Genomic DNA, 25,973 nt, shown 5'->3' with positions numbered 1-25,973 from the left:
CTTTCTCATTAGACATAAAAGAGGACACAACAAGAAGAACATAACAAAACCAACAACTACAAGCCAATACATAACAAAACCAACAACTACAAGCCAATCAAACTATCAGTTTGCTCAAACCAATCATGATCATACAACCTACAATTACAACAATCATTATTTTCTTTTGGTTTCCAACAGTTCTTCTTCTACCCTCTCAAAAATCTATTTCTCTAGCTTCATTTACATCTTCTCAAAAACAACCTTATGGTGATCCATAGTCTCTGTTGTAATCTGGGACACTGTTTGTTCAAGTACAGCCGTTCTGACAGCCAATCTCTCAATCTCATCCAACAATGCTTCGTCAACCCACTTGAAATTGTGGTTATCATCAATGAGCTACAAAGCACAGAGAATTAGAGTGAAATTTGTCCAAAACAATCCAAAAATCAAACACATTACCTTAAGTGATGCAGCAGAACCACACCGATAGTAACGGCGGTATGGATTGGCAGCGGATTTTGAAATCAAAGCCACGATACTAGCTCCACACCAACACGTCTTCGGTACACCCACAACTCTTCTTCTCTGTTGGACATTGGATGTTGCACTCGTAGCTCCAGATGAATTGCTCATATCCAAGCTCAGCTGTTGAAAATAGAAATCTAAAATATCGATGAAGAGAGCAAAATTAAAACTAGGGTTCTAAATTTTTTAATTTAGGGATTCTTCACACTGGGTATATATTTCGGGTTGTGAAATCGGATCTCAATTCGGTATACTGTATTCGGTTTTTGGTTTCGCATTGATTTTGTGTCATAAACCGCGTAAACCAATGATAAACCACGATTTTAGCATAATGTGTGGACAGAAGTTTCGAACTTTAAATTTAGGGGGATACTGGACTGAAATTTACAAATTAAAAGGACAGAAATCGAAGTTTAAAAATTGGGTGGATATGGTGCTATATGAAAGTTCCGGAGGGATACAGATCGTTTTTCCTATATAATGTTTACCTCTTACTTTCTATTTGGATTTATGAATAATCGTATGCTCTAATTGTAATAGATCGGGCTTATTAGTCAGATCTCACAATAAATTATTAAACAAATCTTGTTTCTTATTTCCTATATCTATTTAATTAATAATTACTCCTATTCATATACTTCTCTTTGTGATTGACACCTTATATATATGCCTACATTCCGAATAGTGTGAGAGGTTTGGTGTAATATTGTTTCTTACGCTTTTTCAAACTTTAAAAATTATGTCTGGATATTCCTCAATGCGTTATGGTTTCTCCGTTTTACTTTTACACATAGTGCTGAGATTTCATAATTTATGGAAGCAGGTTTAAACAACTGTTCTTAATTATACGGCAATGCTAATTATGCTGTGTATATTTCCAACGAAAAGAGGTTCATGTAATTTCACCAAAAAAAACTACAAATAATTCGATTGGTTTAAATAATTATTAGTTTTTTTTTAAAAAGTTCATAATTTTTTTAAGTATGTTAAATCGATCTGTATTTTAAAGTATGACATACACTTTTTTTTCCAATTCACTAATGTTGATGTAGCTAGAGATCGGTCATATATATTTGCTTTCGATAAAATCGATCTGTATTTTAAAGTATGACATACACTTTTTTTTTGAAAGGTTTACTATTTAATTCCATGAATAACTAAAAGGGTGCCATATGGCTCATTCCCTTTTAGTTATATATGACATACACTTCTTTTTTTTTGAAAAATGTTCGCTATATATGACATACACTTTCTTTTGGAACAGAAAATGACTACATACATGTATAGATGTAAGGATATATCCATATGAAGAACCACATAAATTGCAAACCAAACCACAACGTAAAAAAACGTGCATGTGTCTATATATATACTGACACATTTTGAAGATGATATAGTGTAATTGACGAATAGTATATAAGGAAGGAAAAAAGAGTGTAATTGACGAATCATTTAAAATGTTGTTACATTTAATTGTGGGGTTTTGTGACTTTTGGGGGTTTTTCGTATTTTGGGGTTGTTTGACAATTTGACATCGTCGTCGTCTGTAAAAGAGGCAGAGTAGTTGTTCATCTGTTTTCTTTAGTGGAAATTTCGTGTGTGTCTATATCTTTTTCTACGCAAATTCATGACAAAACGCTCCAAATTGGTTCTACCCAAATTCATGACAAAACGTTCCAAATTCTGAATCATTTATCTTTATATTTGACTGTCCTTTATTACTTTTCGACTCACGAGAAGATAAAATAGAATTTCAACAGTCTGATAGTGATATCATTGCATAATTTTACTATAAATTGATCACCCATGCAAGAATTTTCTCCACACTCATAATAAGAAGCTATCTTTCTTTGTCGTCATAAGTTTTAGTTGAAGCTGTTTCGGGGAAGATGTTTGGATGGGGTTGCTTCATGATGGTCGTCTCTTGTTTGGCAACGATAGTTCAGGCTGCTACTAATCTTGCGTATGCTTTAGGGTATCTATGAGGTATATAATGTTTACCTCTAACCTCTTCATTATTATTTGGATTTATGAATAATTGTTTGCTCTAATTGTAATAGATCGGGCTTATATATTAGTCAGATCTCACAATGAATTATTAAATAAATCTTGTTTATTATTTCCTATATCTATTTAATTACTCCATTTCATATATAATTCTCTTTGTGATTGTTACTTGTGGGTTTTGAGTTATAGTGGTCTCCTCGCACCATGTTTTCCGTACACTCGGTCAAGTATGGATTTTCATAATGAAAATTTAAATCGGTTCCTTTTTCATATTCTCAAGTATGAATATATAATTTCATTCCATTATTTACGCAGGGTAGCTTAGTACTTGCACATTCTTTTATCTTTGGGGAGTTTTTCTTTTTAATAACGAAATAAGGATTGACACACTTGACTTAAGAATAGAATAGTCTAACGTTCAAAATGATATCATCTGTCGGCCTCATACCGTCCCGTCGAAAGGGATTTATTCTCGAGAAATACCCTAAAATAGCACTATTACAAGTTTTATGGACAATTATAACACACATTGCATAAATTTCCAAAAATAACATTATTTAATACATTAAAATATTTAAAATTAATTTTTAAAAATTTGTTTTTAGGTTTGGGTTCTCAATTTCACATTTAGTGTATACTTTGAGGGGTAGAGTTTAGTGTTTTGAATTTAGAATTTAATTTAAAAAAATTATTTAGTGTTATTTTTGAAATTTTAGAGATGTTGTGCTAATTTTGAAAAAAAAATCTTATTTTGATACTGTTTTTCAGAATCTCCCTTCATTCTTTGTCTTATGTGGAATAGATTCGTTAGCCTTTGCCAAACATCGATTTTTTTTTATCTTGAGATCATCTATAGTTAAACTTTCCAATGCAAGTACGCAAGATATGTTGTGCTAAACAGATAAAGTTATATTCTTCCATGTATCAGTACATATATTAATATATCAATAAATAACGTTTGCTATACCAATTTTCTCTCTACGTGTTTATTGATTGTTTGTTTCTATCCCAATGTAACATACGGAATCATGTTTTGATAAATTTGATGCCTACATCATGTGTTGTTACTTTGTTCAAAAAAAAAAAAAAACTTATGTGTTGTTAAATTTTAGCACCAGAATAACCTGAATTATGGCGCCAAAAATGTGGTAACACGTTTTGACATGATATGGAATTGCATTGTTGACAAAATTTTGGGATCATGCCTTTATGCTTTTCTTTTGAATATCTATACGAGTTTTAACTCTTCTGATTGGATTCGCTCTCCACGATCTGAAGATATATATAAGTTGTTCCACTCACCCATTCATTACTTGGGCAGAAAATAATACTAGGATATATATCCATATAAAAAATGATAAAGCTAAGATATACAGATGTTCAGCAAATAATATATCATATATACATAATACATGTATTAAATTTAATTTGCACCTGATATATCTATAAACATCTACATAAACGATATATGGCAACATACACATGCTATGCATATGTAATTACGAAGACCAATAGAAAATCCAAAGCAATCACGATATGTATACAGATGCATTTAAAGTTGTAAACCGATCAAGGGCCAGATATGCGTGTACACTTTTCGAAACTGGTGCACTTCATTGGTGATCCGTGGAACCCTTGGCAGCGTTTAATGATGACGCAACGAACAGTATAACAGGAGGCGAAGAACGAGGTGCAGCTTTTACAGAGGGAGGACGAGTATCCTCCTGGAACTGGAAGAGGATTGAACTGGCCATGATTAGGACGATAAGTGGTCGCCATGTTTTTCAAACTTTTCTGTCCCTGGCAACGTTTCGTTATGCTCCGTCCGACCCTCATTTTGGAGCTTCTGTGGTCATTGCCTTCCAAATTTCTCCTCATCTTGATCGTCTCTTCTGGTCCACCCATATAATTCATACATTTCAGTTAATAGCAACCCATTTGGTAAAATCAATGATATATATAACTATTTAATTTATCGATATATTGAACTAAGAAGAAATAGTGAATAACTGAATTCTCCAAATCGGATCGGTTTAACTTATAGTATTATAAAGACAATTTTGTATGTTTATCTGGGAAATGAATGACTAGTAGAATGAATATGACTTTTATTTTTAATAGATTAAAAAATGTAAGAAGACTCAAATTATTTCTTAATAAATACATAATAAGAAAACTATGTGAAACATGTAACTGGATCAAATCATTCAATATTATCAACATAATGAAATGAATATTAAAACGTGAAAGATTAAAATACAAAAAAAAAAAAAAAATCTCACTGAGTTTGCGGATTTCAGTTTGAGCAGCAAGAGCTTCGTCCATATGAAGCGAAAACACGAGGAGAAGAAATAGCATGAAAATAAATGTCTGAGATGCCATCTTACTAATTCTCTATCTATTGTTACGTATGCCTAAACACAAACGTCCTAATATACTCTTAGCATGGGCCTGGATCTGACCTATTCAACTCTTCGTATGTCTGCTTAATCACTGTGGCTCACGTTATTGCATTTATATAGAGTAGAGATCGAGATAAGAGAGTTGAAACATATGGTAGGTACTTATAAGCCATACAAAAAAAAAAAAAAAAAAAAACAGAAGAAAGTGATCTGGATAAGAAAGAGAGAGCTGAAGCTAAAGACGACTTAGTTTCTCTTTGTGGGGTTTTGGGTTTTAGTGGTCTCGACTCCGTCTCCGCACACCATGTTTCCGTACGTACAATCGGTCCAGTGGATTCATTCCATTATTTACGTTGGGCAGCTTTGTAATTGTACACTACTTTTGGGGTGATCGATCTTATGCACATGAAATTTTGATTTATTTTTTCAACCACATCGATTTTAGGGTCGTAACCACACGAAGTTTTTATATTTGAAATTGTAGAAAACTATTTTTTTTTCAACGCATAACCACACAAAGTTTAATTTTCGATCCAAAACTACTTGACGTTTAAAATTTGAAATCATTCATTCAAATTCAGTTAAGTTAAAAGCGCGTTTTAAAATTAAAATTAAAATAAACCAATTTGGGAATCATAAGGGAGTTGACACTTGACTTGAGAGTTTTATACCCGTGTTTTTTTCTTTTCATTTGAGTAAAGAGATCAGTATTTAGAGTGAAAATTTTCTACGAGTTTTGAAATGTACATACTATCTTTCATTTATTGGTATTTTCCACATATAACATATCTAATCACGTGCATGTTAAACCAAATTGTTCTTGAATTTGTACGCCATAAAGTCAAATCTTTTACGATAACTTTTACATCTTTTCTTATTCTAATTTTGGTCGTAAAAGAAATAGTTTTTACAGTAAAATTGAAGTATTCACTAAATTATCGTAAGCAATAAACGTTTGTAAAAGTTGTAAGTTGTAACAAACTAAAAAAGTCTAACATCAAAACCCAAAAAAGAAAAAGAACTGACAAGAAAAAGAAAAAAAAAAGTTTTAAACTGGAAAAGTAAAACAAATTCCAGTTTCAAATTGATAAGGTACGTTAAGAATTGTAAAGAGAGAGACAAAAGACCAAGACTCCAACACACTATAGAAAAAGGAGTGAACCAAATGAACGTTGAAAATTCTATAAGTTGGCACTGTCTGTCTGTCAGTCTCTAGAGCGGAAAGGACAGAGTTTGTGGCGTTGGGTTTGTGGCTGCTTGGTTCTTCTCCAGTGTGGCATTGGGCTTGTTGGCTCATTCCGGTAAGATCCTCCTCGGCTTGTGGTCCACCGGTGCTGTTTTACATCGGCTGGAGTGGGATTTTGGTTTTGGTGTGGTGTTTTCTTCGTGTTGATGCGGCTTCGTTTGCAATGCTTTACGTTCTGGTGGAGACAATGTGGTTGAATAGAGGCAGCGGTTAGATCTAGGTGGCTTTTTCAATCCCGTGGGAAATGGTTCCTGTAGCTCAAGCTCGGGAATGGTGGTCAGAGGCGACTTCTCTGGATGCCCATAGGTGCTCGTTTAGGTCCATTCTAGCGGTTTTTGAGGCCTCGTAGAAGCTGTAGGCACCCTTCTGTCTCGAGGTTTTGAAGGCTGGCTTCGGGTAGGTTACTCGTGGCAACAATGATGAGGACTCGAGTTCTTTAGAGTTGAGGCAACCACGAAAATGTTCGAGCTTAGCGATTTAGAATTGGTGTTTCTTCTTCGAGTCTTTACTGGTTGTTTCGATGATGCTTTCCTAGTTGTGTTTTTCTCTCATATTCGTAGATCTTGTAGTCATAGATTAATTTAGATCTTTCTATTATTTTTTGTTTTCTCCGTACCTAACGGCTATCACAAAATTAAAAATTGGTATAAAACTTAACTTTTTACCAAAAAAAGAAAGAAAAAAAATATCCTTTTGGAGGGGCCATGCTTTAAAAAAAAGATATATATATCATTTTTTTAACGAAGCTCCACACTTTGGTGAACAAACGCCGACGCCGAGTCTGACTCCATTTCATAGCAGAAGGAAAGTTGCGGAAGTAATCAAACTTTAAAAAACACCAGAATGCCAAAAACTTTATATACAGAGTAATAAATAATAAAAATATAAATAGATAATTCTTTTTTTTATAGGAAAATATACATAGACGTTAGAAAGTTTAAATCATAGTACTAAGAAAAATACGTAATGTCTATTTTCTTTATAAAAAATGTTTACGTTGTTCTCGTTATTTCCAAGATTTATTGGGGAATAATAATTTGATGACATTATTGTTATCATTATTATTATTTTGAATATTTGTGACCCATGTTTACGAATTAACTGTTCTATCTATGTCTATCAATATTATAACTCTCTCCGTATTGTTTCAATTCACTGATGTAGCTATAGATCGATAATCATATATATTTGCTATGGATAAATATGTATTGTAAAATATGACATACACTTTTTTTTAAGGTTTACTATTTAATTCCATAAAATCTATACTAATAAAAAGTATGAGCTATAAGCTCCTAAAGGCGTCCACCTAAGATTTTAAACCTCCAATTGTGATTAAACACTTCACTAATTAACATTTTTAAAAATTTTCAGAATTTTCAATATTAAGAATTATTTTAAACAACCAATCAGGATTTGACATGTCATTCATTAACATTTTTCAATTTTCCAGATTTTTTTTAGAAAAAGGAAAATTTTAAATTTATGGAAATAAAAGAAATATGCACAATATCCTACATCGGCTATAAAATTTTTAGACAATGGTTCAGAACCAGTATAAATAAGATTAAAATGCTTCCAACAACGAATGAGCAGGAAAACTTGATTTATCAGGCGTCCAAGTTTGAAAGTATATTCGGTTTGATCCGGTTTTTTTATTTGATCAAATTAAAACTTTAAAAAGTTTCAAAAATTAGACTGATGTGGGATAAATTAGACCTATTATAAAATTTTAAAATTTTAAAATATTATAAATATTGAAACTTTTTAAAAGGTTCAAAATTTAGATTTTGAAACCTTTTAAAAGTTTAAAATATTATAAATATTTATGTAAAACATAAATTATCTTATTTATTTACGTTTGTGCTTTTTATTTCTTATGAGCTGTAAAACATATTTTTGTGTATGATTTTATAGATAAGTTGATATTTTTTCATTAATTTTATATTTTTTTATCTTATTTTTAATTTTTATGAGAAAAGAAATGATTTTGTTCTTGGAGTTTGATGGATTAACAAGTTGTGTGGTAGTATAAAAAAATGTGTTTTAGTGGAAGAAAGTGAAGAAGTTGACGAGGATGAAGAAGAAAAAGAGTCTAGCGAAGAACTAGACAGTAAAAGTAATGATGATGATTACCACAAAATTTGACAATAGAAATGACAAGAAATAATATGAAGAATAAGAAAATATTGAATAAAAATACGAAAACATAGGTGGTAGCGATCAATTTAATATGAAAACGAGTTAAATTCATGATGATAAAATTGTTTCGTTTTTCTGGTGGTCAAAGAAATGGTTTAGGATATGTGAGGTCATCAGTTTAATTCGTCTCGCATGGATGTCGAGTTTCATTCATGATTTTTTTTTACCAGATTTGATTTTATAACACAACTGATTTTTATATTTAAAAAAAATATGTATCTGAAATTTAACTTTTTCTTTAATACTAATTTAATTTTTTATAAAGTACTATTTTACTACTGTCATCATTCATATATAGTTTTCATCAAAATATATCAAATATATTCATGCGTAGCCTGGATTCAAAATCTAGTAGAAGAAAAAAAACAGGGGTGCCATATGCCTAATTGATTAATGGTCGCTATATATGAGATCACCTTTTTTTTTTTAAACAGAAAATGTCTACATACATGTATAGATATATGGATATATATATATATATCCCTATGAATAACAAGAAAAACTGCAAGCCAAGCCACAACGTGAAAAAACGTGCTTATGCGTATGTCTATATATATTGACACATTTGAAGCTATAGACCTATATATAGTGAGATAAGTGACCAAGTCCATATGTGCCTTTGGGCTTGGAGGCGGAGGAGGTTATGGGGCTGAGGATGAACGCTTACATCGGTTATATATATATTCCTTGCAAACTGCTCCTGGTTGTAGGGCTTTGTCAGCCATACTCATAAACTTTTTCCTCTGGGGCGTCGCTCTACTAGGACGGATTTCGGACGGCGTGTTATTAGTTGTTTTCTGTCCAGTATGTCGAGACGTGCTCCCGTGAGCTGCAATTTTCGAGCCTTGGTGCCCATTTTCTTCCAAGTTCCTCCTCATCGCCATTGTTTCTTTCGCTCCACCTTTCACATTACACATGGCATATATATTGTCAAGCCTTTCACATTACACATGGCATAATATAACTATTTACAACGGAAGAACTCTTCTCGTTTCTCAAAAAAAAAAAAATATATTTTATTTTGGAAGTAATAGGGAGTTGAGGAACGTTTTTTCTCTCGGAATTTCGAGAACAGTTCTCTCTTTTTCTTTCCCCTTTTTATATTATTTTATTATTTTATAATAAAAAAATCTTGTGTGAGTAACTGGGTGAACAACACCACTCTAAATAGTCTTAATACTTTCAATATTAATTTGCCTCTGCTATATAATATATATTGAAGTAACTTAAAATATAAAATAGCAAATGAGTTTAAAAAAAAAAAGTAATCTATATATAGCTAGGTAGAAGACTCACCGAGTTTGGGATGTTCCTTTCGGGCAGCAAAAACGTTTCCATTTACAAAAAGTGAGAGTATGATGAAAAGAAGAAAGAAAATGATGGAAGAAATTAAAGACACCGCCATCTTAATTGTGAAGGTATGATTAATTCGAGCATTTATTATATATACATTATACAGCATAGATGAGACATAAGTTGAAGCTATGGACGATTGTCTTTGAGCTCAGTTTGTGGGTTTCTAGCTACCGTTTACTTTAGGGCTGTGACTTCGGTTAATTCGGTTCTGTTTTTTGGTTATTCGGTTAATTCGGAAATTGAAAATTCTACCGAATATAACCGAATACAAGTTCGATTCGGGTCGGTTACATGTTTGGTTATTTCGGTTCGGTGTGTTTGGTTACTGTGGATTCAAAACACACAACACAGAAACACACAAATACCATGAACTCAAAACACACAAAACAGAACGATCCAACATTAGCATATAGATTCATGACATTAAGCATCATAGCATACAAGTTTTGCTTACAAAAAACAACAACATTAGTCAATCCTAGTTACATACGTAGGACAATTGGAGACAATTTACAAAAAACAACAAGTTCAGAAGGCAATCCTACAGTTGGATTCCTACTTGTCTCGGCTCAAGTAAAGAGACTTTGGGAGACAATTCACAGTTGTTCAAAAAATAATGTGGGGAGCCATAAGTTAGAAGAGATCATCATAAATGACAAAATACCAATGATCCTTTCCTCTTACCAGGATGCATTTGGTATATTGTCATTCAAAACTCCATGCCAAAAAATAGGTAGTTAATAGTTATATTAGTTTTTTCAAAAGATATAGAGAGAAAGGGAGACAAGCCTTAAGAATTTAGATCATTATTTGCTTCAGTTCGTTGTCTCCTGTTGCAAATAAAAACCAGAAACTATGTCAATAAAAATGATACATATGCCTTGTAAATAAAACTGAAAGTAAGGTAGTAAATTAAGTTACTTGTGTTCATCTCTCGATCATGGATGTGCGGATGGGTGTCCCTCACTCTGTGAAGCTGCACAATGTAAATGATTGTCAGTTAGTGAATGGTTTAAAGAGAGTAACACAACAAAACTTAAATAAAAGAGAAATGACTTACCTAAGGACTCATGAAACTGCAATTCCTCAAACATCTGAACTAAGCTGGCTAATTTCTCAGCAGAAATGGTATTCCTCAGCCATTGTTGATTGCAAACTAAAGTTTCAACCATGTGTGGTGACATAGAGCTTCGATAAGGGTCCAAAATCTGACCACTTGTGCTGAAGGCAGATTCAGAAGCAACTGATGAAACTTGAATGGCGAGGACATCTCTAGCTACCTCGGATAAGACTGGGAATTTTGAACTGTTACGCCTACACCAAGATAAAATATCAAAGTCCATTCCTAAAACAGCTGGAGTTCTTATCACAGGTCTCTCCAATAAGTAAATATCAAGCTCACTGCTACATTCCTCATTTGAAGTTTCAGCAACCATCTCAGAGTACAACATATCCATTCTCTCATAACAACCGTCATCTGACAAATCAAACAGATCATTGGTTGTCAGTCCAGGTTCAGTAATGGTTCCACCATTGGTTGAGTTTCCAGGCTCATGTCCACTCAGCTTCACCACATACTCTCCATACATCAGCTTCATCACACTCTTAATAGACGATCTTAGATGAGTACTTTCCACATTGTCTTTGCCATAAAGCTTGTCAAAGCAAAGACCAGCATACTACATTTTGTTTCTGGGATCAAATACAGAAGCAATGATTACAAGCAGATTCATGTTGTTGAGACCATCCCAATACTTTTCAAACTTTGCCCTCATAATCATAGCTTCAGTATTTAGTAGCAAATCACCATTAATGCTTAGGTTGATCAGATTCCTCTTAATGATCACCAGCTCATTGTAACAAACAGGAGAGGTCACTGTTTTTGTAGCCGAGAAGGACAAAGTGCAATTGAAAAAGATCTTCAAAAATTTAACTAACCTCTGCACCTGCTCCCAATCAGCAAAAGTAGGTGGACCAACACACTTTCGACCATTCTCACCCGTATCCCCTTCAGAATTCTCTTCAGCATTCTCTTCAGTCTCCATGAAGTACTCGTTATAGAGATTGTCTTCAGCCAGCATCTTTTCAAATGCAACCCTAAACTTAATTGTGGCTGCGAGCATTAGATAAGTCGAGTTCCACCTGGTTGCAACATCAAGACATAAGCTTCCTCGACTTACATTCCCTGTCTCAACCCGCAGAAAAAACGATTTCAGCCTGTCTCTAGATGATCTCACATACTTAATGGCATTTCTGATAGACAATATACTCGTTTTTGCCTTAGATAAGTCATCCCTCACAATCAAGTTTAAGATGTGAGCACAACACCGCATATGAAGATACTCTCCATTGATAACTAAGGCATCAGGTCCTTTCATCATCAGAGCGCCTCAGAATACACTTAGAGCCTTGTCATTCGCCTTAGCATTATCCACAGTTACTGTGAATACCTTCTCGATTCCCCATTCTTCTAGACAGCAAATCAAGTGCTCAGCAATCGTATCACCTTTGTGATCTGTGACAGGCTTAAAACTAATGATCCTCTTCTGTAAATTCCATTCTCTATCAATCCAGTGTGCGGTTATGAACATGTAGATACAAGAAGTAGTGGGAGCTACCCAGATATCTGTCGTCATAGATACTCTCTGGTTTTCCTTAGCAAACAGTTCCTTCAAAGCTGCTTTCTCTTTCAAATCCATACCATAAATATCTGAAGTTGTTGTCTTCCTGTAGTGGACCTTGTACATTGGAAGACCGTTGCTGCAAAGTCTCCTAAACCCCTCCGACTCCACAAATGCAAACAGAAGCTCACTAAGCACAATCATTTCGTTGACAGACCTTCGAAACAAACCCTGACCATACTTGATTGCTGTCATCACACCACTGCTATCACCAGCTAATACATTCTAAGTACCACTATCTTCGTGCATCTTGAACAACTTACACCTTTTAATGTGATTATTCATGGCACTTGTTCCATGTATCACTGTGTCACAACCGATCTCTTAACCACAGTAACGACAGCTAGCAAGTGCATGCTCATGCACTTGTTGAATGAAATTCTCCCACACCGGAGATCTATGGCCTAGCTTTTTCCTCGGTTGGGACAGAAGAGGACAAGTGTCTCGCTGAGTTCTTCTTCTTTTCCCTCGAACGGAAGCACCTGACGGAGCATCTTCTCCATCAACCTCACCAGGCAGAAACGGTTCGTTGTTGTGTTCACCAGAATCGTGAGATATCACAGACCTGTTCAAAGAAAACACAATTAGACAAACACATCCAACAAGTTTGAACTACACAAACGAAGAAGACAAACAACCACAGTCCATTTATGTCGATTAAGAATACAATTCGACTACTAAGATAACTATGAACTATGACTATGAATCATAGACGGACAGCAAATTATATCTCAGAAACGATGCTTTAAAACACTAGTCTTGCAATTTTAAAGACCTAGATTATGATTCCTAAACACACTATAGCCAAGTAATTAACAACAAAACGTCAAAGAACTTGGAGAAGCTTAATAGAGAAGAACTTGGAGAAAATTCACAGAGAAGAACTTACCTTGTAGATTAAGAACAAGGATTATCTGAGTTTAAACGCAAGAATCAAAGAGGAAATCGATTTGAACTCTCTCTCTCGCACTCGCAGTCGCAGCCGTCGAAAGCAAAAGTTCTTTAGGTTTTTCGATTAGGTTAGAACTAATTAAACCGGTTTATAAGCTTATATAGGTAGGGTTAATTTCGGTTACCCGTCGGTTTACCCTCTCCAAACCGAACCAAATATAAAACCGAAACAAATTTTTACTCTTTCCGATCGGATAACAACCAGATATATAACCAAACCGATTTGTCCAAATTTTGGTTCGGGTCAGTTCGGACAAATCGGTTCGGTTCGGATTCGCAGGCCTAGTTTACTCAGTCAAAAGAGTTTGCATGTTATAATATGTGGGGCAACTTTGTATTTCTTTTTTTCATTTTTCCATTACTTTCCCTTATTATTTTTCTAATTATATTTGATGCAGTTGATTTTTTTTTATCTCCGTCAAATATATATATTAATTTGGTATTCAACAAGTTGATCCTATACCACTTTTCTGTAATAATCAAGCAGCATTTGATATTGCTATCAACCCAGTTTTTCATGAGCGTACTAAACACATTGAAGCGGATTGTCACTTTGTCAGAGATGCAATCAAGGTGGGACTTATTGCAATTTTCAAAATCCATACTATCAATCAGCTTGCTGACATTTTCACAACGTCCCTTGAAATTCCAGAGTTTACTTATTTTCTTTGCAAGTTGGGCATTCGAAACCTTCATGCACCGACTTAAAAGGGGAGTATTAGAGAATATTGTATAGATCACTAGAACTATGTTATATTGCCTTATTTTATATCTTGATCATCAACTTCAGAATATTCTCTTAAAACTTCTAGAGTTGTATATATATATGTTTGTAAAGATTAATGGAAGATGAACTTTCTCGCCACCAATATTGTCACAAACGCAAGGAAAGTCTTGTCTTTTACCAGTTAAATGACAGAGAATCTCAGTCCTTTTAAAATGATTAACCAACTAACGGAACTTCTAGTAGCCCAGTTGATATATTTATATGTATATATTTTTGCATTAGATAAATTTGTAAATTATGACAAATAACACATGCATATGGATGAAGAACAGAAATCGCAAACCAAACCACAATGTAAAAAACTTGCATATAGTGAGATCAATGAGATCAGTGACCAAGTCTGTTTGTGCTTTTGGGAGAGCTTGGAAGCGGAGGACGCTTACATCGGGTGTAGGGACTGCACGGAGGAGGTCGTGGAGGTAAGTATGATCGCTTGCATTGGGAGTAGGTTTGGCACGAACTCGCTAAAAACCGTCACGGAATTGAAATCCGTGGAATACTTCGGATCATCATCACTTGATCTGGATGGTTTGTCTTTTTTGCACCTGCACCACACCCAAACGCATTACACATTTTTATTAGAGTGCGGAGGTTTGGTAATTTTGGTGATGATTTGTCTATTCAATCCGTATAAACCGAATTGAGAACCAAGTTGGAATGTGGTACAGCTAAACTGTTTTATTATTTGCTCATCAAAAAATCGAAATTTCAATATGAAATGAAAGTGAAAAAAAAAACTATACCGAAAAGTCTGTAAAAACGAAGATGCAGCCAATATTCAAAAGAACCTCTTTTCTTATTAAGAATCACTTAAACAATCTTACAAGAAATGTTTAATCAGATTTACACACAGTCAACACGACTTGTCACTGACCAATACTTAATCTAATCAAAACTTGTTAAGAACCCTAAAAGCTTATTCGCTTGGCTCCTACTTTTTCTATACGGCTGAAGAAAAACTTTAAGCCTCAATACCAATATATATAGATAGCTAACATATCACGTCGGCTAACCTACTTTCCTAATTTAAGATAACCCCAAATCTTCTTTATTTGATCCGATGATATCTTGCTAATCAATAAAGGAAACTCCAATATTCCAATTATAATTTGCCACATCATTCAACATCAGGTTCATTATTTCCTGGGCACAACTTCTTCCAGTGTCTTACATACTAACCTTGTTCCACCAAATGTCTTCATGCTTTCATTCTCCCTCTTTTTATCTGAATGTGTCAACTCAAGCTTCATGCTTTCAATCTCCCCCATTTTATTTGAATGTGACAACTCAAGCTCCAGATTTGAATACTACCAGAATCTTCCAAAAACATCCCCTTAGCCACATTCAGCTACAACATCACCAATATGCATACTCTCCCCCAGCGTGAGTGCACATTCTGATAAAAACAAGGATGAAGACATATAAGCAGGGAGACACAACAAGCTTCCTATCATGCCTTGTACCAAAAATAATCCTCAAGAGCTGTTATAATATCCTTATGCTCAACCTTTGAAACACAACAATGTTGCAACAATTCTTGAAAATTCATTTCAACATGATGAGAGGTTTGCTCAACAACTGCAACTGCAGCATAGTGATTCTTGTGACCTTGAAACTGTTTAGATATTGCTAAGACTCCTGGCGATTCATCATTCCAATCAGCACTATTGGATCCGGTTGATTCAGTTGTGACTTTTTCTTGTACAAGTTCTTCTGCAACACGCTTCTGTAGAACCTCAGGTTCAACCCCAACATTGTCTTCATTAATTATCTTCGAGAAATTGCAACATAGGTTGATTTCCTCAATTTCCTGGATTACTTGTTATATTGTCTTTCATTAGGTTCAGAAACCTTACTGTAAAGATCCTTTTTAGCAACCCAAACTTTGCAACAGTGAGATGGTCTATAAAACATTTCCTAGCCATCCAAAGTTCTCTAATCTTGTTCTTAAACTTATAACAAAAAGATATGACATGCCCAGTTTTACCATAGTGAAAACACTCATAGATCCTACGTCCTCGCTTGGATTTAGTCCAACCTCTTCGCTTAGGTTGATGTTGTGTGTTCCTGGTTGGTACTACAGGGACCTTCTGTTGTACACCTTTTTCCAGAATACTTGACTCCATTTCACGATTTTCATTGCTCTTAACAAAACTCATTGATTTATCACTAGACAACAGCTCAACTGTCTCCTCCTTATGGTAACCTAGACCTCTATGCTGAGACCCTACAATTTCCATTGACAAAATCTCATCCAGTTTTTTTCCACCATTGTTAAACATTCTGATCTTCTTGTGATTCTCATTCAACTCTCTTTCTAAGCTTGTCGATCTTTCCTTCTCCAAACCATACAAATCTTGCAGATTTCTCAGCTTCTTCTCAAACAACTCCTTTTCAGCAGGAGGAAGTTCCTCACCAATCAATACTTCAGGCTTCCTTTCTTCTAACATATTGACTTTGGCTTCCAATTTCAGTTTTTCCTTGACATGAAACAACTTTTCATTACACAACTAAACCCAATTGTCATACAAAACACAGTAGCTCTCTTTTGAAATCGACTCTTCACCATCATCATCTGAGCTTTCATCAGCTATGTCATCACTCTTAGCACTATATGCAAAAAGATTCAGCATTCCTCCTTCTTTTTCATCCCCATCACTCTCTGATTCTGAATCACTAAAGCTAACATATGCCTTATTATTTCTTTTCACCATGTTTGGACATTCAGATTTTAAAAGTCCAATCCCTTTACATTCAAAGCACTTCATCTCCTTGCGCTTAAACATTGGACACTCAAGTTTGTAATGACCAAAACCACCACATTCAAGACATTGAATCTCTTTTCTCTGATCAGCTTTTTCTTTCTCAGATATATTTGGCCTAGAACAAGACCTCTCTGTAGCACTTTGATTCCAACGAGCTAACCCTCGTCCATGTCCTTTTTCAACACGTTTGAGAGCTTTTCCAAAGTTTCTTGCCATCAAGGACATGTTATCTTTTATCTCTTGCAACTAATCACTCTTGTCATCTGCCTTGAATGCAATTTCTTTACCATGAATTCTCAGTTCTTCAGCAACTTCCATCTCCTATGATTTTAGCATACCAACGAGATCCTCAAACTTCAAGGTATCCGTGTTGCCAGATACCCTCATAACTACTTTATGAGCTGCATACTTAGAACGTAAACATCTAATTAATTTCTTAACCAGATTGGTATTTTTATAGATCTTACCAAAATTCTTTGCTTCATTAGCAAAGGAGAGATAAGACAGAGACTTGAAAGCCATGGACGACTTCTCTTTCGGGTTTTAAAGGTCTTCGCGAAGACTATTCGCTTGTAGTGTTTTAGTTTTTTCTTTTTCTTTCTAGCCAATTATTCCACTTTCACGTGGACATCTTTTAGTTTATTATTTAATATTACTTAATTTATGTCTATTTTCACGTCTTGTAGTGAAAACATGGAAATAACATAACAACATAGCATACAACATATTTTCTTTCGGAGTTTGTAACGTACGTGAGTAGTCAACAGACAACAGTATGCGACCCATGTGTGGTCCTCTTTGGTGATATCCTCGTCTCTTAAAAAACAAAAAAAAACAATCCACCTTCTTCAAATTCTCCGCCGAAGCAGAATATACGTCGATGTTGTAACCAACGACGAGCTTAAATTGCCTTACGGAACTACTGAAAGCATTTGCATTGATAACAAGACATATAATAGACTCTTTTCACATAGCAGCTGATCGTATTTTTCTTCTAACGTATTTAAAACATGCATCATCGAGGTGGATTTTTATGTGATATATATGATCCACGACAAACATGTACCTTCTTATTATGAGCAACTCGCATATATTTTTTAAGGTTTTTGGGTTCAGCCAGAATAAGACTTGATTCTTTTCAAGTTAGTAATTTGAAAAGTTTAGCTTCGACTTTACGGAGAGTATTGGGAAATATATGTAAGAAATGTACGTAGAAGACTAACTGAGTCAATGGGAAGTACTATGTCATCTATAAGGATCGAAAATATGAGAAGCAGAAGAAAGAAAATGATGGAAAAGACAATAATAGACTACGACATCGTAATTATGATGATCGTGACTATATAGAGTAGAGAGGAGAAAGAATTGAAGCTAGAGACGACTTAGTTTGCGTGGGTCGTCGGCTACTAGTCAAGCCTTCCTAAAGAGTTCAAGTTGATGAGTTCACTCTCTACAAAAAACGACATTGTTTCGTAGCTGAAGCGGAATCCTGAATACAAAAATGTAAAAGCAAGAAATGATTGAGAAAAAAAAAAGTATTATTATGGGAAAAATGTCGAAGAAGTATCAAACTTCCATACTACAAAAGTGTAACATTTTAAGATTTCTTATTGGATCTGTTTCAACATTTAAAATTTAGTTAATTCATAGAGAGATAATTTTGATATAACTCTACCGTCTGCAAACATTTCGTACGTACTAATTAGTCACTGGAATTTGATCATTTAGTTTCTTTTCTTTACAGTTTAGTGAACTTGAAAGAGAGTGCTCAATTTTGGAATTATTCGAACGTAAGTAAAATATAATTGTAATAATTAACTAGTTGATGTCAGTTTACATTTCTCTGGTAACGTATGGTATACACTCTAGGGTTTACATGAAACCGGTATATAATTATCACGCATGTTTTTAGAAATATAACGAAATCTGTGTGCTTAGTTTTAAGTTTTAACAAACAAAGCTTTGTTTTATCCGATTAATCCATATTGTACATATATAAATCACGAAAACTCTACTATTTATTCACAATTTTGCCACCATACTTGTTCTTTTGCAAATTTTGGCCTCGAATATAGTCATCTACCTGAACCACCCGTTTTTTAAAATGATATCATGTATTTAGAAGTATATATATACTCAAACATAAACCTTTAAATCCATTGGTTGTTGAAATGAGAGATAAAATCAAAGCTATGGTCGAGAATAATCAAGGAGAAAAGAAAAAGAAAAAAAAATTGGTCGAGATAATTAAAAGAGATATATAGAGTTTGAAGCTACGGAAGACTTAATTACTTAGTCACTAGTGGATTCTGAGTTCTTATTGGTCTCCTGTCGCCATGTTTTTGTTTACTCGGTCAAGTGGATGCTCATGTTTACACAAGTGAAGCCATCGTAAATGTTGGGTCTGAAATTTTCATCATTGTCTAGCAAATATCTTCCCAAAAATCCATTTCTAAAATAATGTTCCAAAAATATAATCAAACCCAACTTCTCTTTTTCATCAATAGTGTGGTTTTCTTACGCTTTAAATTTTATTCTGAGCAAAGTCTAAACTCTTCCTTATGCCTCCCTTGGATGGTCTACGGATCGAACGCTACCACAACGGTTGTAGGCTGTATAAGCTTCTTTTTTTTGGGTAAGCCGCAGCCTCATGATTCATATATAAGTCAAAAACTAATCGTCTGTAAAGCAAACTTCTTTTTGTGGTGATATATTAACCCAAAACCACACAAAAAAAATGTAAATTAAATTCTGTTATCATGACTGCCGAAATTAATGTACACCAACACGATTTACAGCCCAAACAAATGAAATCTAAGCTGCCCTACGGTTTTGTTTATCTAGAAGAGCCGATGGAAACGGGCTTCGAACTTGTACACGTTAACCCATTAGGAAGATAAATTAGATGGCCTAACAAACAAGTCATGTCATTTACTCGTGTAGGGTTGAGGATGTAGTTTATTTTTTCGACCAATAATAACAAATAGTATACCTTTAGGAAAAGTTATAATTAAATTTTGAGAAAAAAAAAAAATACTATTCGAAACTTCAACCAATTTAGTTGATTCTGCCGCCTTCAACCATTTTTATTTTCATGTTTCTTTTAAAAACTTTGAATTTAACCAGTCCTCTACCATCGGTCAATCTCAATTTCTAGACCAAGACTTAACCGGAGCCTAATTCATGCACCAAGCAAATGTTATTATCAAGAAAAGGACACTATTTATTGGCGGAACCGCAGAAGCATCTTTAGTCTTGTTTCCTCACGAAGACCTTTGAAAAATGCCGAGGACGGAGGAAGTTTCCTTTGAATAATTTCAGCTTTTTTCAACAATGAAAATTCAAACTAGCTTCAACGACTCTATACTTGTTTTTGCATTATCTATGTCCTCTCGCTAACTCTCTTAATTATAAATCTCAATATTTTTTTTTTTTTTGAATTTAATGTTAAATTATATTCAAAAGAAATACTTTGTTACAACTAGTGCATCAGGTTTTGAAAGACTTAAAATGATAATTACCTCTTCATTACAAAGTTTTAATCTTTTTGTGTTTGGTTGCTATAATCCAAAACCCACGACCATGATGAGGATTTGTGTTTTCGGGTTTTTCTTGTTGTTCTTCGTTCATTCTCCAGTCTCCGCCGGTTTCTATCCCAACTCCTCAGCCATTCCGCTGGAGCTAATTCGTAACGCCACCGGAAACCTCTGGAACTCTTTCTTGAATTTCACCGGATGTCATGTCGGCGAGACATACGATGGTCTCTACAAGCTTAAACAGTACTTCCAACATTTTGGCTACATCCCCGAAACTCTCTCCGGAAACTTCACAGACGACTTCGACGATATCCTCAAGAACGCTGTCGAGATGTACCAGAGAAACTTCCGGCTAAACGTCACCGGTGTACTCGACGAGCTCACTCTCAAACACGTCATGATCCCACGTTGCGGTAACCCCGACGTAGTCAACGGCACATCAACTATGCATAGCGGTAGAAGAACCTACGAGGTCTCCTTCTCCGGGCGGAGTCAACGTTTCCACGCCGTCAAACGCTACTCTCTTTTCCCCGGAGAGCCACGGTGGCCGAGAAATCGCCGTGATCTAACCTACGCGTTCGATCCGCGAAACAAGTTGACCGAAGAGGTCAAGACCGTGTTCTCACGCGCGTTCGCTCGATGGGCAGAGGTAACTCCCCTTACGTTCACCCACGTGGAGAGTTTCAGAACCTCCGACATCTTCATCGGGTTCTACTCCGGCGAACACGGTGACGGAGAACCGTTCGACGGCCCATTGAGAACGTTGGCTCACGCGTTCTCGCCCCCTACCGGACACTTTCACCTCGACGCAGAAGAGAACTGGATCATCTCCGGTGAAGGCGGAGACGGTGTTCTCTCCGTGACTGAGGCTATTGATCTTGAATCGGTGGCTGTTCACGAGATCGGACATCTTCTAGGGTTAGGCCATTCCTCGGTCGAAGGTTCCATCATGTACCCAACCATCACGACGGGGATGCGTAAAGTAGAATTAACGACCAATGACGTGGAAGGGGTCCAGTATTTGTACGGTGAGAATCCTAACCTCAACGGTTCTATTGTTCCACCACCGTCCACTCAACAGCGAGACACTGGCGAATCCGGTGCTGCTAGTAGAATCAACGGTTCTAGATTGGTTTTGACTAGTCTACTTCTGTCGACCGTTGGATTGTTTTTGTATTTAGTGTAGATAAAATAGTCAGATTATGACACGATTTATATTCTTTCTGTATATTTTGTATCTTCTCCTTCATAGATTTGTTCTTCATTCATGCATAGTTTCTATTTTTGAACATAGAACACTTTTTAAAATACGAAATAACTCAATAGTTCATATAACTATTGTTTTTTCTACAGTAAAGTTGAAACTTTTATTTAAACTTTTGATCTTTAAATTGATAGGAAGTTAGCAACTATCGATGGGGGACCATTATAACTACAAATAATGATGACAATTTGACCATGGTGAAGGAATTTTATCATAATAACTTTAGAAGCATCGGGTTTGGTCTCTCCTCAACTCAAGAAATACAATTTAATACTACTACTATGTCGAAATCAAAACAGATATTATAAGGGAAATACAATAATCACAAAAAGGTAAGTTAGGAACACAAAGATATGTTAATTTAATATAAACACATCATCACACTATCACACTAACGACACATGGGATCAATTAGTCCCCCCCACCGTACACTACCCTCAACCTTTTCTTTTAATTATCTTTCACCTTTCTCCATTAACGCCCATCTTTTTTTTTATAAATGTTTATGGCTAAACCAAATAGCTTAATTATAATAAACTCCCCAAATCCTCCCTACCTATGCTAGGGATACGACTCATTGTATAAAGCAAAGCATATCCACGAGTATTCCCGACAACACCAGAACAAACAAATAAAATCTCTCTCTCTAGCTCGCTCAAGAAGTAAGAACAATGGGTTTGCTCCCATGCTCTTGTCCCCTGCCTTGTAATAAATACAGATCAGAATGTCAAACGAAATCTACTCATCACCAATCAGAATCATCCACGTCATCATCATCTTTGTTGTCTCAGCCAAGTCTCCCATTGGTTCCTTCGCTGTCTTTCCAGCCGCAGAGCTCGAGCGTCTATCACCAGTGCTTAGCCACTCTCAAAGGTCACTCCTCGTACGTCTCTTCGCTCGCCGTATCCGATAAATTACTCTATACAGGCTCTTCCAACAGCGAGATACGTGTATGGCCCCGTAAACCTCCTTTCTCGCCGGAATATTCCACCGGCGATGACCGTAACATAGTTTCTACAGGAAACGGAGGGGTTAAATCGCTGGTGATTCTGGGAGACAAGCTAATAAGCGCTCATCAGGATCACAAGATTCGTGTTTGGAGGATCATCGACGAGAGCAGTAGTCGCAGTGATCAGAGGTACAAGTGCGTGGCGACTCTTCCGACGATGAACGACCGTTTCAAGAATCTCTTCAGTAGCAAAAGCTACGTGGAAGTCCGACGGCACAAGAAGTGCACGTGGGTTCACCACGTAGACGCCGTGTCATCTCTCGCCTTATCACAAGACGGCACTATGCTTTACTCTGGTTCGTGGGACCGAAGTTTCAAGATATGGAGAACATCCGATTTCAAATGCTTAGAGTCTATCGAAAAGGCTCACGACGATGCCATCAACGCCATCGTGGTGTCTCCTGACGGGTTTGTCTACACGGGCTCGGCAGATAAGAAGATCAAAGTGTGGAACAAGAAAGACAAGAAACACTATCTCGTCGCTACTCTGACTAAACATCTCTCGGCGGTGAATGCATTGGCGGTGAGTGAAGATGGGAAGGTTCTTTACTCAGGAGCGTGTGATAGATCGATTCTTGTGTGGGAGAGATTAAGCAAAGAAGATGATGGTGTTGATGGTGAATTACTACATATGTCTGTGGTGGGAGCTTTAAGGGGCCACACTAAGGCGATTATGTGTTTAGCGGTTGTGTCTGATTTGGTGTTGAGTGGATCAGCGGATAAGAGCTTGAGGGTATGGAAGAGAGGATTAATGGAGAAAGAGGGTTATACTTGTTTGGCGGTTTTGGAAGGACATACCAAGCCCGTTAAGTGTTTGGCCGTCGCAGTTTCTGATTCTGATTCTAATTCCGATTATACTTGTATGGTTTTTAGTGGGAGTCTTGATCTTTCTGTTAAGGTTTGGAACTTAAGGGTCTCATCTATTTAATTACTTATTTACAAATTACAATCTATGTCGTGACCATTGGTTAATCTCTCTGAATTAGTCTATATATTTATTTACGAATGTGTTATACAATAATAATTAATAGAGCTAGCTAGGGTTGGTCACAAACCTATCACACTCGGTATTATTAGAGGACACTTTCATATGAAGATTACATATTACAAGTTCGTTCACCTCCGTATACCATATTATTATAGTACAAATCCAAATATATGAGATTTTTTTTTTCGTTTTTGATTGTTGCTAGCTATATGTTATTCGAAATGGCCTTTACGGGCTGCACACGAACTTATGTGTATTGTTTTACAAAATCAAAATACTTCTGTTTGTTCCTTCTTAAATATAGAGTTAAAGTACTAATTAAACAAAGAATGACGACAGAAAATTATAAAGAGAAAATTGTCAATTATGCCATGAACAGTACCAATTTTTCTCTCCTATACCACTTTCGTGAAATCCTTTTTCCACCTGCCACAGAGGGTTCCAAAAATTATTCTTTTGTCGTTCTCCCATCGTTCGCAACGCTTAAACAAGGGAAAAAATATTTGTTTCTTCTTCTCTCTCTTGTCTTATCATCTTTTCTTCTTTGTTTCTTCTTTTCTTTTCAGAAACTCCATTTCTTCTTCTCTCCCTTGTCTCATCATCTTCTTTTTTGTTTCTTCTTCTTCACCGCACATCCGCCTGAACAGTCCAACGTCTTTGGATGTAATGATGAATTTCTTCTTGCAGTCACTTCTACATCCAAATCCTCCGTTTTTTCCGCCCACCGGCCCCGGTCGGCAAGATAGGGGAACCTAGTTTCAGTGTAGAGTCAGATGCGGAGATTCTAAGTTAGGGAAACAAAGGTAGATGTCCACTCGCTGATGGACCATTCGCTGATGGACCATTTGTTGATTGAATTGGGTATGTTCTCCCTCCGTAGGACCAGTTTCAACAGTCAAGGTCTGTCGAACTGTAGTTTCCTCAGTTTTAACATTCAACGTACGCAGTAGGTGTCCACTGTTTACATGTTTGTCCCTAATGCAGGTCTGCTGACCACGAAAGCGTATGACCTATAATACATCATGTGGACCAGTTACAACAGTCAAGGTATGTCCACCCCCATTTATGCCTATTTATGTCTTTGTTTTAAGTGCACTAGACTAAATAGGCATGATTCATGTCCATCACAACCATGTCCCCATTTACATATTCAAATCTGTTTGGTCATCCATTGTTGATTGTGAAATTGTTATTCAAAACCCGTTTGTCTATCGATTAACTAACATATTCATTTCTTGTTACTGTAGTAATGTTGTTAGGGTACTCACTGACAATGATGTGGCCATGGTGGACCAGATCATGCAGACAAGGTAGATGTCCACTCGCTGATGGACCATTTGCAAGTCACACAATAATTATTGGATAATTATTAGTCCATTTTTGTACAAACAACACTTAATGTTTGTCCTATGCGGTAGAAATTGTATATCTGCTGTTTTTGTCTACCGTTTCTTCTACCACTATCCTAGTCAGATGGACATGTATTCATGTTGTTTGTGTCTACCTTTAATATGGCTGTAAAACTAATGCAATGTTTTTTTGTCTACCTTATTGTCATCTCTCTATTACAATATGACCATAGCCAATTTATTGAAACTTGTTCATACACAATCTATTGGCGATAGACATTCTAATGCTGATGGACATGTCTTTCTGTTGTTTTTGTTTACCTCCCCGCGTACTCTGTCCCATGCGGTGGAAATTGTTACTCATAAGTTTTTGTCTACTCTTTCTTTTCTTCTATCTCTATCCTAATCGATGGACATGTATTCTTGTCGTTTTTGTCTATCTTTAATATAAATGTACTACTAATGCAATATTTTTTGGTCTACTGCATTGTCATCTCTTAAATGAGACTTGTCCATCTACATTCTAATGCCGATAGACATTTGAATTCCGAAAATCTAATGCCGATAAACATTTTAATTCTGATAGACAATCACAAAGCCATCTCCAACAGACAATGTTCCCGGACCAAAAAGCCTTCTTTGACAACAAACAAGAGAATTTGCAGGTGTCCAGATTAAATGCCAGAACATTATCTCTTTCTTAACTACCATTATCTTTTTCTTAAACCTATGAAGCATCCTATGCACCATAGATTCACTTCCATTAATTCATGTCCAATCGCCATTAATGTGAGCCTTTCGTTTGAACTGTCCGCAAACGTTTCCCCTCTATTAAGCCAAGGGCAAATTAGTTTTTAATCACTTCTCTCAAACCCAAAAAATGGCATTTCTCACAAACTCAACTGAAACTGGCATTGACAAGT

The 25,973-nt window shown here is 35.7% G+C and overlaps 4 protein-coding genes and 1 pseudogene across 5 annotated transcripts; 2 read left to right on the top strand and 3 right to left on the bottom strand.

The window, feature by feature from the left end:
- Positions 1–3,893: 3,893 nt before the first annotated feature.
- On the bottom strand, positions 3,894–5,042 carry LOC104776541 (uncharacterized). Its single transcript, XM_010500636.3, has 2 exons — positions 4,797–5,042; positions 3,894–4,406 (listed from the first exon to the last, which is right to left on the bottom strand). The coding sequence occupies exons 1-2, from the start codon at positions 4,894–4,896 to the stop codon at positions 4,084–4,086; spliced, it is 423 nt and encodes a 140-aa protein (XP_010498938.1). The 5' UTR covers positions 4,897–5,042; the 3' UTR covers positions 3,894–4,083.
- Positions 5,043–8,750: 3,708 nt separating this feature from the next.
- LOC147946733 (uncharacterized) lies at positions 8,751–9,773 on the bottom strand. The gene is made up of 2 exons (XM_087508799.1): positions 9,661–9,773; positions 8,751–9,265 (listed from the first exon to the last, which is right to left on the bottom strand). Exons 1-2 carry the CDS (start codon positions 9,767–9,769, stop codon positions 9,006–9,008), a joined length of 369 nt encoding a protein of 122 aa, XP_087364925.1. The 5' UTR covers positions 9,770–9,773; the 3' UTR covers positions 8,751–9,005.
- Positions 9,774–10,658: 885 nt separating this feature from the next.
- LOC104778847 (zinc finger BED domain-containing protein RICESLEEPER 2-like) lies at positions 10,659–12,101 on the bottom strand. The gene is made up of 3 exons (XM_087507227.1): positions 11,442–12,101; positions 10,781–11,399; positions 10,659–10,696 (listed from the first exon to the last, which is right to left on the bottom strand). Exons 1-3 carry the CDS (start codon positions 12,099–12,101, stop codon positions 10,659–10,661), a joined length of 1,317 nt encoding a protein of 438 aa, XP_087363353.1.
- A 7,209-nt stretch (positions 12,102–19,310) lies between these two features.
- LOC104776540 (metalloendoproteinase 3-MMP pseudogene) lies at positions 19,311–21,797 on the top strand (annotated as a pseudogene). The gene has a single exon (XR_015595448.1). The product of XR_015595448.1 is annotated as a metalloendoproteinase 3-MMP pseudogene (transcript).
- Positions 21,798–21,804: 7 nt separating this feature from the next.
- Positions 21,805–23,656, top strand: LOC104776539 (protein JINGUBANG). Its single transcript, XM_010500632.3, has one exon. It carries the CDS (start codon positions 22,376–22,378, stop codon positions 23,639–23,641), a length of 1,266 nt encoding a protein of 421 aa, XP_010498934.1. The 5' UTR covers positions 21,805–22,375; the 3' UTR covers positions 23,642–23,656.
- Positions 23,657–25,973: the final 2,317 nt, after the last annotated feature.

This window comes from Camelina sativa, chromosome 3 (assembly GCF_030686135.1).
Source record: "Camelina sativa cultivar CO46 ecotype springtype chromosome 3, ASM3068613v1".
NCBI classification, from domain to species: domain Eukaryota; kingdom Viridiplantae; phylum Streptophyta; class Magnoliopsida; order Brassicales; family Brassicaceae; genus Camelina; species Camelina sativa.
The sequence above is the reverse complement of the archived record's forward strand: the minus strand, read 5'-3'. Positions and strand labels throughout refer to the sequence as shown.

What these genes read in the sequence shown, in the direction of transcription:
- LOC104776541 (XM_010500636.3), bottom strand. Translation starts at nt 4,896, where the DNA reads ATGGCATCTCAGACATTTATTTTCATGCTATTTCTTCTCCTCGTGTTT. An exon ending in AACTGAAATCCGCAAACTCA is followed by an intron (nt 4,407 to 4,796) that starts GTGAGATTTTTT and finishes TGGGTGGACCAG; the next exon opens with AAGAGACGATCAAGATGAGG.
- LOC147946733 (XM_087508799.1), bottom strand. Translation starts at nt 9,769, where the DNA reads ATGGCGGTGTCTTTAATTTCTTCCATCATTTTCTTTCTTCTTTTCATC. An exon ending in AAAGGAACATCCCAAACTCG is followed by an intron (nt 9,266 to 9,660) that starts GTGAGTCTTCTA and finishes GTAATGTGAAAG; the next exon opens with GTGGAGCGAAAGAAACAATG.
- LOC104778847 (XM_087507227.1), bottom strand. Translation starts at nt 12,101, where the DNA reads ATGATGAAAGGACCTGATGCCTTAGTTATCAATGGAGAGTATCTTCAT. An exon ending in TCAACAACATGAATCTGCTT is followed by an intron (nt 11,400 to 11,441) that starts GTAATCATTGCT and finishes AACAAAATGTAG; the next exon opens with TATGCTGGTCTTTGCTTTGA. An exon ending in GCAGTTTCATGAGTCCTTAG is followed by an intron (nt 10,697 to 10,780) that starts GTAAGTCATTTC and finishes TACATTGTGCAG; the next exon opens with CTTCACAGAGTGAGGGACAC.
- LOC104776539 (XM_010500632.3), top strand. Translation starts at nt 22,376, where the DNA reads ATGGGTTTGCTCCCATGCTCTTGTCCCCTGCCTTGTAATAAATACAGA.